This window comes from Geotrypetes seraphini, chromosome 1 (genome assembly GCF_902459505.1).
Source record: "Geotrypetes seraphini chromosome 1, aGeoSer1.1, whole genome shotgun sequence".
Taxonomy (NCBI): domain Eukaryota; kingdom Metazoa; phylum Chordata; class Amphibia; order Gymnophiona; family Dermophiidae; genus Geotrypetes; species Geotrypetes seraphini.
The window spans coordinates 344,072,969-344,086,840 of record NC_047084.1 but is presented as its reverse complement, the minus strand read 5'-3'; the positions used below and the strand labels follow the sequence as shown (position 1 = coordinate 344,086,840).

General features: G+C 42.9%; 1 protein-coding gene across 8 annotated transcripts in view; it reads left to right on the top strand.

Moving 5' to 3' along the window:
- Positions 1 to 13,872, top strand: part of SEC31A (SEC31 homolog A, COPII coat complex component) — a 240,037-nt gene that overhangs the window by 139,676 nt on the left and 86,489 nt on the right. For all 8 annotated transcript variants that reach the window (XR_004541033.1, XR_004541032.1, XM_033962592.1 and 5 more), the window contains exon 20: positions 464 to 628. Coding sequence is in view for 6 of the 8 variants with exons in the window: in XM_033962592.1 (XP_033818483.1) it covers positions 464 to 628 (165 nt within the window). In the remaining 2 variants the exon portion in view is untranslated. The remainder of the gene's footprint in view (positions 1 to 463; positions 629 to 13,872) is intronic.

Below are 13,872 nucleotides of genomic sequence, written 5' to 3'. Positions count from 1 at the left end.
GGGCTATATGTATGCTTTTATTGAGGGTAGGTTTGCTATTTGAAAATATGACTATAATTTGCTTTGAACAAGAAGTTTCTTTGTGAAAACAAAATATACATGCCAAATCAATTAAACCTTTAGGTCCTCAAGGTGAGTAGTATTCTCTTATGTTACATCCTTTTTAGAGGAGCATTTGTCATTACTCCCTGGTTGATGTTCAGTTTTTTTTATAGGATTTATAAGCCCCCTTTTACTAAAACAATTAGCGTGGGCCATCATGGTAACTGCACCAAAGCCCTTTAAATCCCTGTGGGCTTTGGTGTGGTTGCCTTGCGGCACTTGCTAACGCTGCTTAATAAATGGCCTAAATTAGGTTCAAGGTGGAGTACGTAGAACTATAAATAAACAAGAAATAGTTTTCTCTGGCATTAAACTAAGTACAAACTTTGTTTTGTTACTTTTATCTATGTACTTTTTGTAGCCAAATATCATGCAGTTGTGTGACAGACTGTACAAAGCACAAGGAGAGCAAGTATTGGGACACGCAGCAGTGGCAGTACCAGCAGCAGAAAACAGAGGAAGACCTGGACCTACTACTGTTGGCCAAATTCAGATGCCACAAGTTCCTGTTGCACCATATTATCAGGTAAAGGTCTCAGAATATCATGGCTTTTATGACAGGAAACACTTAGTTTTTTTAAAACATATGAGGTTTTGTGTTTTACAATCTTGCGTCTGGATGTGATGCTGGTTTTCAGACAAGGGAAATGGGTTGGGACTTGTATACTGCCTTTTTTATGGTTACACATTCAAAGCGATTTACATATGTACAGATACTTTTTTTGTACCCGGGGTAGTGGAGGATTAAGTGACTTGCCCAGGATCACAAGGAGCAGTGCTGGGACCAATCCCACAACCTAGGGGTGCTGAGGAAGTGGCTCTACTAGTAGACCACTCCTCACCAAGATATTAGGAATCTCTTGGTGTGGCTTGTTTATCAGCATCATTGATTTTCGGTTGGTTTGTGCATGGGCATAAATAGTGTAATAGGAAATACTGTGACACTTGTTAAGGGCTGCAGCAGTTGTACATAATAGCATACTATAAGTCATACTGAGTTAATCTAAGGCCCATAATAAGGGCCCATTATAAGGCCCATACGAACGACCAGAATCAAAAATATCTTTGCATACCCAAAGATCACAGGCTGCAGATACAAATCCTTCCTGGATAGAACATTCATGTTCCAAGCAAATAGACAGCAAGTCTGGCTGAGAAACTGCATAAATGAACCCAAACTGACTTACAATGCATTCCGAAAATCTATTAAAACCGCCCTATTTGACAAATTTATTGACTAAAACAGACCACCCTCTCTCACTATTTCAATCTCTCAGGAAGCTCCAGTTTTCATGTATTCTTTACCCATGGACCCCAATTAATATGTATCTTTTCTATTTTAGGCTTCTTGTTATTCGCTGACTGTCCAGCCTTCTTTCAATGTGAACTGCCTAGAAGTCGCTTGACTATGGCGGTATAGAAAAATAAAGTTATTATTATTATCATAGAGCCTAGCAGTCTGTTTCTGATAATGGCCAGTACGGAGCCAATAGATCTTATAAAGTAAATTTAAGGGATAAGTGTTTACTTTTGTTAGTTTGCCCAGCTTATAATCTCTTATGGTTTTGCCTCCAGGAATTTTATCAAAACCTTTTTGAACCTCACTGATAGTCATCTTGACCTCCAGCAACAGATTTTGCAGCTTTCTCATATTTGTTTTCATTCTGCTTGTTCTTTCATGGAGTGTACACTTCTCCCTCGGTATTCGCAGGGGATAGGAGCAGAGCCGGACCGCGAATATCAAGGGGCCTGAGACTCCTTGCACAACCCCAGACGGGGGAAGAGGAGATTCATCTGCTACCACATGCTCTAATTTTGATCCATTGCTGCTCAGTTCATTTGAGATAGAGAATGACATGGGGACAAATTTGTCTCCATTCCCGTAAGAACTCAATTTCCCCGTTCCATTCCTGTGAGTTTAGTCACTGTCCCTGTCCCTGTCCTGTAAACTTTGCCTTAACCACACAAGCCTCAAACACTTACGGTATTAAAGTGTTTGAGGCTTGTGCAGAGGAGGATGGAGCTTTCAGGAATGGGGTAGGGACAGGAAAAGAACTCGCGGTGACAGGACAGGAAAATGAATCCCCGTGGGGATGGGGAAAATTTTGTCCCCATGTCATTCTCTAATTTGAGCAGGATCTCTTCTAGTGCTGCCCGATTTCCGATTCAAATCGATTCACCGATTCACTTTGGGTGAATCGATTCGAATCGATGTGTATTTTTAAAAAAAATCGGCCTCTCCGATTCGGGGCCCAACCTCCCCGTGCCCGGCTGTGATCGTGCTCACGAATCCTGCCACTCAAAACATTTTTTTTTAAACCCTCTCACCGGCTTGTGGATTCCCCGGTCTGACTCGGCACAGCCTGAAGTTGTGTTTGACTCCGGTAAAGAAAGTACAAAAGAAGAAAAACAGGCGCTTTTTCAAACTCTCCCCGTAACACTAGCCTGTATTAGCAGCTGCACCGCTCTCCTTCCGTAGCTTTAGCATGTCAATTCGCTTCTGCAGCCTCAGAGCCTCTGCTAGGCCGTCCCGCCTCCGAGGAAGAAGGAAGTTGCATCATCAGAGGCGGGAAGGCCTAGCAGAGGCTCTGAGGCTTCAGAAGGGAATTGATTCGCTAAAGCTACGGAAGGAGAGAGCGGTGCAGCTACTAATACAGGCTAGTGTTACGGGGAGGGTTTGAAAAAGCGCCTGTTTTTTTTTTCTTTTATACTTTCTTTACCGGAGTCAAACACAACTTCAGGCTGTGCCAAGTCAGGCCTGGGAATCCACAAGCCAGTGAGAGCCTGTTAATCGGGAGGGGGGCGTGGTGCCGATGGACCTGGGAGACAAGAGGGAGGGGAGTGCACCGGAGGGCGCAACTGCAGAGCCCTTTTAATAACCCAGGCGACAAGAAGTAACTCACTCAAAGACACCCTTACCTGCATCCTCTGCTACATAGCTCCAGGAAAATGGAACACCACAAAACACGATCTTGAAGATTTCATCTTCCGGAACTCATTAACCTCAACACACAACCTGCTCCTCGGAGATATAAATCTCCACCTAGAAGACACCTCCTCCAAACAAGCTTCTGGCATAATTTCATACCTCAACGCACTCTCTTACCAAATTCTACATCCTCAACCCACACATGAAAAAGGCCACCAACTTGATATTGCAGCCTACATGTCACAACACCCCCACGCACCGAACATTCATATCTCCAATGGGGCCTGGCATCCTTCCCTCTGGTCTGACCACTTCAAATTCACCTTCAACATCAACTGGACTCAAAGCACAAACAAGCACGAAACCCACAAAACCTCCTTCAAAACCCGACCAAAAATCGACCCTTCTACATTCTGGACCACAGTAGACCCATCAATCGTCTCCATAGACCACGATGTATTCATTCACCAGTGGCGCTCTCTGAGCGAAACAACCCTGAATGGTCTAGCCCCAGAAAAGACAAAACACAAACTCTGCAGATCTTCAGACAAATGGTTCGACACAGAACTTCTTCAACTAAAGAGACACTGCAGACAACTCGAAAGAGCATGGCAAAAAAAGAACCAAGAACCAACCAAAGTAGCTTGGAGAAACCTAATAAAACAATACAAGATCAAACTTAAGGAAAAACGAAGAGCTTATTACTCCAAACTAATAGGCACAGAATCCTTAGACACAAAGAAACTCTTCCAACTTGTGAAGAACCTCACCGACACTCAACCATTCCTAACCACTCAAGGAATCCACCCTCCAACGGCCACCCAACTAGCGGACTATTTCAAGAATAAGATCGCCAATATTAGAGCCTCCTTCAACAACTCACCGTCCCTCCTAGACGAGATCATAATAAACCCTACAACAGATGAAGCCACTGCAGCTGACAGGCACTTGTCCAACTTTACAAAGGTGCAATGGCTGGACATGAACCGACTCTACAGAAAATACAGTCGAGCGTCATGCGACCTGAACAACTGCCTGTCATATCTACTGACAAACGCATCCCCCAAATTTAGAGCTTGCCTCTTGCAATGGATCCAAACAACTCTCACGGAAGGCCAATTCCCACAAGACCTAGGGGAAATCATAATCACCCCAATACTGAAAGATCCCAAAGGACCAATAGACACCCCCTCCAACTACAGACCCATCGCCTCAATTCCATTATATGTTAAACTAATAGAAGGTCTGGTTGCCAAATACCTCACCAACTACCTTGAAGACCACAACCTACTCCACCCAACTCAATTGGGGTTCTGATCTAACCACAGCACCGAGACACTGCTAGCTTCCCTTCTAGATATAGCCAGACAGCACCTTAGCAAAGGAAAAAGGATGCTGATAATTTAACTCGACCTCTCTGCCGCATTCGACCTGGTCGACCACACCATACTTCTTCAGATATTAGAAACAATAGGGATCTCAGGCGAAGTATACAACTGGTTTCAAGGATTCCTTAAAACAAGAACATACAGAGTAAAAACAAACGATCTTATATCGGAGCCTTGGACCAACCCCTTTGGAGTACCCCAAGGTTCCCCACTGTCACCCATGCTCTTCAATCTTTACATTTCCTCCCTCGGTACCCTGTTAGACAAACTCAAAGTAACTTCATTCAGCTATGCAGACGATATCACCATACTCCTCCCCTTTGACACACAAAACCCCACCAAATCAGGCATCCTGGAAAAAACTCTAGAAGCAGTGGAAAAATGGATGACAGAACATAAACTGAAGCTCAACCCAGATAAAACTAAATATCTACTGCTTGAAAAGGACAAAACCCCTTCTATAACAGAGCTAGAAATAAAAACCACCAAATATCCCCTACAACCCACTCTCAAACTCCTTGGAGTAACAGTAGACAGAGATTGCACTCTTCAGGTGCAAATCAACAAAATCACACAAAAAGCTTTCTTCACCATGCGCAACCTTCGCAAAATCAGAAAATTCTTTGAAAAAGAACAATTCAGACTCATAGTTCAATACCTAGTCCTAAGTCTATTGGATTACTGCAATATCCTCTACCTTTCTTGTCCTACCTACCTACCTAATAAAACAACTACAGACTGTGCAGAACACTGCCCTCAGAATGATCTATTCCCTTAGAAAATTTGACCACATCACCAACGCCTTCCTAGACTCACACTGGCTTCCAATACAAGCCCGCATCCAATTCAAACTATACTGTATGTTATTCAAAACCTTAAACGGAACGGCACCCACCCACCTAAACAACCGTCTAAACAGGAACCTCTCAACCAGACAGAGGAGAACCCAATCCCCTTTCTCCTTCCCCCCTTTTAAAGGAACTAAACGCAAAAAGATGTATGACAACTTACTTGCAACACATGCAGCTAAATTGGACCCCTCCATCACCAACCTACTGACAGCATCAACTGACCTCAAGGCTTTCCGCAAAGAAATCAAGACCCTACTATTCAAGAAATTCACCCAAATGTCCTAATCCCTTCCTTTCCCCCTCTCTCCCCCTCTTAGAACCCACTCATCAAAATTGCTTTAGACCTTACGCCTTAATTGTAATTTGTATTTCTCTTCCTGGAAATGTCCAGTTATCGTTCTGATGTAATCCGCTTAGAACTGAAAGGTACAGGCGGAATATAAGCCAGTAATGTAATGTAATGTAAGAAGCCTGTTCCTCGAGCTTGACAACAGGAAAGGTCTGCTATCTACACTGTTGGAGAACCTACAAAAGGACCAGGACTACTGAGATCATAACCCGCAAGGGCTATACATCCTTCACCATACACCAGCACTGAAAGGACTTCCAGACCTTAGCATAGGCTGCCACCATGGATGGCTTCTTAGCTATGTGCAACATGGCGATGACCACATCTCAATAACCCTTGCTTGTCAGGGCCGCCCATTCGAGTCATGTTCTAAGCCCAAAACGTTCTGGAATCTCAAGGAAGACGATCCATTTGGACCAGCAGTCTGAGGCCTTTGGTCCACTGGAGATGGACAAGGATAGCATACCAAATTCTGTGAGGCCAATCAGGCATCACTAGGACTACCAATCTTGGATGGATCACAATTCTGTGAATAACTCGATAGAGCATGGGCCACAGGAAAAACACGCACGAGAGATCATTCCCAATTCATAGTTGGACAAACATGTCCAATCCTTTGCTTCTGAGCTCGTATCTGTGGCTGTAAATGTGAGGCACCCAAGCATTAACCACTGAGGCCATCAGATCCAGTTGTGTGAAGGCCCCCACTGCCACACTATGGCATTGAATGCCTGTGGAGACCATATTTCTCCCAGGTTGAGAACCTGTCGACTGAGAAAGCCGGCCTGCACAAATTCCACTTCTGCTACACATGCGGCTGAGAGAGCCTGCAAGTGAGCTTCTGCCCACCAGAAGACAATGGGGTGCTTCTGGTGCCTTCTTGCCTATTGACATATGCTACTGCTGCTGCATTGTCTGAGAAGACTCTTAACTGCCTTGCCTTCCAGAAACTTCTCCAGTGCCAGAAGCGATAGATGAATGGCTCTGAGTTCCAGGCGATTTATGGACTTCTGAGCTAGAGTCCAATGTCCCTGGACTGGGTGTCCATTGCAATGACCACCTCCTCCCCCCCAACGGCTGGTAGTGGTTGTTAGTATTGCCCAGAAGAGATGAAGAGGCATACCCCTGGAAAGGGCAGCTGTCTGTAGCCACCACCACAGGCTGCTCTTTGCTGCAGGTAGCCAGACAAGCAGCTGTTGTAGTGAGGCCATCTGAGGGGACCAGCGAGAAAGGAGAGAATCTTGGCTTGGTAACGTTCTCCTCATCCTACTTCAATTTTAGAAAACTGTTAAAAATGAGTTTGTTCAATCGATTTGTAAACTAAGATTCTATACTGCTCTGCTTATTCAACCAGTAACCCTAAGAACTATATAGTTTTCCAATTCTTTCATTATGTAAGATTGTATTGTTGACTTTGATTGTAACCTCTTTGCTGATTGTCCAGCGCTTCTTGCTGTAAACCGCCTCAAACTTCCATGGCTTTGGTGGTATATAAGAATAAAATTATTATTATTATTTGTGCTCTGGCCCAAGGAACCACTTCTATGGTTGCCACCATCGACCCCAGGACTTGCATATTAGAGAATAACACAGGGAAAAGAATTGTCCCCATCCTGTCCAAGTGGACTATGGCCCGCATCCCCGCGGATTTTGTCTGATTCTATCCACACAAGTCTTGAATAGCTATTTTATATTGAAATCATTTTATTAACGTATAAAAAGGAACAATATGCTGTACAACTGTCATTTTATAAATCACAAATACAGAAAAAGTATCAACAATACCCATCTCTCCTTACAATATCCCCTCCACTGTCAGAAAAACTGAATGGTACATAGAAAATTCATCCTAACAGAATACCTGAGTCACACACACAGAACACAAATGCCAAATAATAACTGACCAAAAATAAATTAAACCAAAATCCCAAGAAGCCATATCTTCCATATAGTACAACACCAAAAAAATAAATATCATCTGCCCTTGAAAGGGAAGCCTGTTCAGTGTAACTTTAGAGGCAGAATCTCCTGCCCACTGGCTGATCCAGAGTAGAGAATGACACAATGACTATTATCCACGGATAACCAAGGGTAACATGTAGGAAAGGGATAAAAAAAGACTGGTTGCCGCCCCATGAGTGGTGAATGGCCTTGTCCCCACAGTAAAGTATCTGCCTCGCGTTGCCTCCCTTCCCACTCCTCCCGGTCAGCAGCCCTCCTCGTGATTGTGCATCCAGCAACCCCCTCTTACGATTGTGGGTCCAGCAGCAGCCCTCCCTCTCGTGAGTCCAACAACTCCCCTTCCTCCCTATTGTGGGTCCAACAGCCCCCCACCATTGCTCCCTCCCGATCGCTGGCATAAACTCCCCCGCCCCACAACAAACCTGGAGTTGAAAACATGATTTGACAGTTTTCTGCAATCAACTTGCTAGTTCAGATACAAGACCCTAGTGTTCGGGCCAATAGACACATCTACAAGAAAGAAGATAATCGAGGTAAGAACCTAATCTTTCTTAATGTAGGATTTGCGGAAAACATGTTGAAATGGTTTAAAAGGTTTTTGTCCCAACAATTTTATAGAGTAAGGTTGAAGGGACAATTTTCAGACTCTTAGAACCCCAGTTGTGATGTACTGCAGAGCTCTCCTTTATCGTCTACACTTTTTATCATGTTATGTGCTCTTTAGGAACTGAACTTCAAAAGATGAATGCACATTGTTATGTTTATGTTGATGATATCACCATATTACCTACCGTACCAAATGAAAATGGTAACAGTAAATGACGGCAGATAAAGACCTGAACAGTCCATTCAGTCTGCCTATAAGTTATAACTATTAAAAAATTTATGATTAGATTAACTTCTCTCTTCTCTGATTTTTCTGGGCCGTAGACTGGTATTGTCCTAGGTTTCAAACACTGAAGTTGCCATCCAAGCTCATTCCAGCCTATCCAACCATCCCGTTGTTTGCAGGATATCTACTGTAAAGTCTGGCCAATAACATCCTCAGGTTCTATATTAGTGGAGTTCCCATTGATGCCCACCCCAGCCCATCTTACACCAAATCACCATATGGGCTTTTTTATCAGATATCAGTGTCTGACATAATTGAAGAATGGGTTCTTTCCTGTAGTCTAAAACTAAATAAAGATAAGATCAAATTCTTGTTAGGTTTTCTAAATTAGATAAGATTCCAAATGGCTCAACATTTTTAATAAATTATATCAATTACAAATTTGAACATGTAGCGTGAGTGTTGGGCAGTGGATTGATAATTATAATTAATTAATTATAATTAACTATGGTAGATCATATTAGCCGACTCATAAAGAGTTCTCATCTAACACTTAGGAAATTGTGCATTATCAGAAAGCTTTTAGAACATCCTGTTTTCCAGTACTTTCAAAGATAGATTACTGCAATATTGCATTATTTAGATTTTTCTAAGACTTCTATGAAAAGGGTTCATAGAATTCAGAATACACCCATTTGACAGATTTATTCAGTTTCAAATTTTGATAAAATTTACCCTCTTTACACTTAGTTACACTGGTTGGCAGCTCAAGCACATATAAAATTCAAACTTTGTATAACAAGTACTAAAATTTTATATGGTTTGCACCATCTTATAATAGTCTTTTATTTTTCTATAAGCAGAGATATTTATATACTATGCAGTCAATTTAAACATTGCTTTTTCACTATTAAGAATGTAAAATTATTTAAACAAAGGTTATCTTCCATGTTTTATCAGGCTCCTTCATTATGGAATTTGCTGCCTATTTCTCTCAGAATGATGCAAAATTATGTTTAGAAATGCTCTGGAAACTTAAAAAAATTGTTTTATACCAAGTGTAATTATTATACAGGATTGTTAAATACTGGTTTATTGATATTTTGATGTGTAAGCTCTTAGGAATGCCCATCTCCTCTTGTTGGTTTTCCACAATTAACTGCAAAGAAATCTGCCTACCACTGGCTTTATTTCCCAACTACTGGAATTGCTGTTGAATCGGGACACAGACCATAAAAATCTGCATGGCATTGGCCTTACTTCCCAACTACTAGATATGCTAAGTGCCTATAAGTTTTATTTTCATTTCAATCTTTGTATATATAAGGATTGTTTGTTTATCTCACGCCCTCCTCTCCACTCTCCCTTTTCTGCACCCCCATGCCACACTTGCGCCCTCCCTCCTCATCATACCTCTTTAAATCTTCGCCAGTGCAAGCAGCTTCTCTGGGCTGCTGCTTCCAATGGCACTAGCGTTGGCTTTCTCTCTGACATAGCTTCCTGGCCATGCAACCAGGAAGTGACGTCAGAGGGGAGCCAGGCTAGCATGAACATCAGGCTGGAGAAGTTGCTTGCACTGGCAGAGATTTAAAGAGGTACCAGGGAGGCAGAAATGTTCCAGCGTCCCCCAAGACAGCACCCGGGGCAGTCCACCCCATCCTCCTTACTACCTACTAGTTATTGGGTCATGGTATTAGCAGCAATTCTCACACGCTATCTGCTGCTAATCTGGAAGTCTTTCCACAGCAGAGGGGAGGCTTCTGGGTTAGCGGCAGGCAGCGTGTAAGAATCAGTGCTGATACATGACCCAATGAAGCAAGTCTTACTAGGAAGAATACATGGGAAGGGAGGAAGCAAAGTTGCTAGCACAGGAAGGAGAGGGGTGAAAAGAAAAAAAGAAAGTTATTGGAAAAGGGAGAGTGAGAGGAAGGAAAGATGCTGGCACAAGGGCAGAGGAGGGAGCCATGCATGGTGAGGGGAGAGGGTGGAATGTTGTACATGATAATGGAGGGGGAAGAAAGGGAGAGTTGGTGCATGGAGGGGGATAGAGAGGTTTGACCCAGAGCAAAAGGCAGGGGGATAGATGGTGGACAGTAGGAAAGAATCAGAAATGTTAGCTATGACAGAGGAAGGGAGAGAATGCTGCATGGGGGAAGGGATGCAAGGGAGGGGGGGAGAGAGGTGTTGGACATTGGAGTGGATGAGAAGGAGAGAGAGACACACACAGGAGGTAGAGAGGGAGAAGGAGGGAGATGTTGGATGCAGGACCAAAATGGAGTGAAGGAAAGATGCATGGCAATGGGAGTGAGGGAAGAGAGTGGGAGAAACTCTGGACCATGGGGCAGAGTGCAGGATGGAGGCGAGAGGAAGATGTCAGGCTACGAAGGTGGGGAGGGAAGGAAGGAAGAGGGAGCAGATGTTGGGCTATATAAGGGTGGAGGAAGGAAGACGCTGAGAATGGTAGAACCCTGGTGGAGAGGGTGGCAAGGAAACGGATGAGAGGATAGATATAAAAGAGGTATTAATATGATAATGGGGTACATTGAAGATGAGGGAATGGAGGGCTGATGGGGAATGAGAGAGAAGATGGAAATTTGATAGGTAGGTAAAAAATGAAAAAGAGAAGGTAAGGAAGAGGCAGAAAAGAACTAAAAAGGAATGATCAATATGTCAGAGGCAGGTGTAATGAGGGAGTAGAGAAGAGAAAAGAAAAGGATAGCAGCCGCTTGAAGGAGAATTAACAGATGACAGGAAAGCAGAAAAAAGAAACTGAAACTAACATGATGGAAAAATAAAGCATCCAGACAACAAAGGTTTTTTGAATGCTGCCTCTTTTGCCTTCATTTTTTCAGACACTTGTTTGGAGGACAAGTCTTTTTTTTTTTTGGGGGGGGGGTACAATTCTCATTGGGTATGGTCTGTGCCAGTTAGTTCTTTGTTCTTGGCTGTTGATGGATGTACCGCATAAAATCTGTGTATCCTTATTGTGGTATTTTTATTGTTCTTATTTGAAGTGTATTGTTGCTATTGGCTGTGTATTATAGCTGTTTGTGTGATATTTTTGGTGTGCTTTATATTCAATAAAAAAAATATTTAAAGTTAAAAAATAAATAGCCGCTGTCAATTTGGACCACTGTCCTTCCACTTTTCCTTTGTCTACCCATTCCTTCAGCTTCTTCTGTAAGTAGTCCCATATTCTATTAAAGTAAGAATATTTGATATCTAGACTTCTTTTTTTTGTTTCTGCACTACACTTTAGCTCACATATTAAATTGTATCATGGGATGATCACTATTGCTTATATGGACACCCACCTTCCCTTGTTCAGAAGTAGGCTGAAAACTCACCTTTTTGAGACAGCCCTTCAACTCATAACCTTACTCCCCTCTGCCCACCACCCTAGCCAGTAGTTTAACCATCCCCTCTAACTGTAACCCCTACACTGGCATCCTGTTTGTCTTGATTGTTTAGTTTGTAAGCTTACTCGAGCAGGGAAATGAGAGACAGCGTTCACTAAAGTTTAATTTTCACAAGACTGGAGCAGCTGTTGAGCATTCACAGCTCCACCACCGCTAAAGATAAGTAGCAGGCAGACACCTTAGAGCAGGGGTGTCAAAGTCCCTCCTGGAGGGCCGCAATCCAGTTGGGTTTTCAGGATTTCCCCAATGAATATGCATGAGATCTATTAGCATACAATGAAAGCAGTGCATGCAAATAGATCTCATGCATATTCATTGGGGAAATCCTGAAAACCCAACTGGATTGTAGCCCTCGAGGAGAGGCTTTGACACCCCTGCCTTAGAGTATAAGATTTATTGTACTATGCGGTGGTATGAGGCAGTGAACAAGCTGTGATGGTCTCATTAACAACTGGCTCCGTGTTTATCACTAGAGGTTGGTTGTTGGGTCTGAGGTTTTCACACACATATATTTAAATATTTATGGATATTTATTAGTAAGAAATATATGGTGATTATGAATTTGTGACACCTGAGATCATCAATTTATTTTTCATTATTTTTTGAGTTTTCTAAAGGTAAATCGTGCCAAACGAATCTGATTGAATTCTTTGACTGGGTGACCAGAGAATTAGATCAAGGAAATATTCTAGATATAATTTACTTAGATTTCAGCAAAGCCTTTGATACAGTTTCTCATAGAAGGCTCTTAAACAAACTTGACCGGCTAAAGTTAGGGCTCAGTGCTGAACTGGATTAGAAACTGGTTGACAGACAGATGTCAGAGGGTGGTGGTTAATGGAATTTGCTTGGAGGTAGGAAAGGTGAGTAGTGGAGTGCCTTAAAGATTAGTGCTGGGGCCAATTCTGTTAAATACGGGGCTCATAAAACTTAAACATGTCTAAAAACCCGCCCAACTCGGCACTTGGACAACTTAAAAGACAGGTGGTCCAAGCGCCAATAATCAAACTGACGTTCTGGATGTTGTCGGCAGACTTTTTATGCCTCTGAATGCTGCTGTGTGCCCAGAGCTGAAAGGGGTGTATCTGGAGGAGTAGTGTGGGCAGGAAGTGGGCCGACCTAGGACAAATGTTTTACTAGATGTTCTGGATGAAATTTAAACGTTGTGAGTAAGACAATGTAAAAACAGGTATAAGTGGCAAAAAGATATCCAAAGTGACAGATAATCACTGCAGAGACAAAGTAAAGACCCCCACACACACTCTCCCAGTGTTCACTGACCCCCTCCCCCCTCCCCAAAGATCAGAATAAAAACGTACATACCTGAATCCAGAACATCAGCACCTGGTATAGGAAAGCCTAGTAGGAAAGCCTAGTAGAGCTGCACACAGTTGTCTTAAATAGTCTGGGGGTGAACTAAAGAACCATAGAGAGGAGGACCCAGTCCCCTAAACCACTCTAACCACTACATTTATGGAGGAACATGTGTGCCCACCAAAAACCCTATTCTATTACCATATAGGTGCCACATGAAACAACAAGGGCTATTGGGGTTGTAGATGGGTGGGTTTTTGGGGGCTCAAAATAACGTATAAGGGAGTTCTGGTGAGATGTTTACGTGGCATCCTTTTTGTAAAGTTCACAGCAGTGCCCTGTAAGTTGTCCCACTGCCCTGTTGCCATGTCTGAGTGGCCAGTCCATTAAGAGATTGGCCCCTCCCACATCAAAATGGTCTTGTTCTGGGTGTTTGGGACTTGGATAAAATTTTGGTTGAAAACGTGGTATAAAGATAGACGTTCTGGCGGTCTGGACGAACAATAGCCTGGATGTTCAGATAGACAATATTTTTGGGGGGGGGGGAAAAATTCTAGACACATTTTTAGAAAGTGAGCGTCTAGCTCAGTATGCCCAAATTGGACATAGATGCATGATTTGATTGTGCTCCTCTTTTTATGAGCAATATTGCTGAAGGTATAGAAGGAAAGGTTTGCCTTTTTGCAGATGATACCAAGATTGCTGACAGAGTGGATACCCCAGATG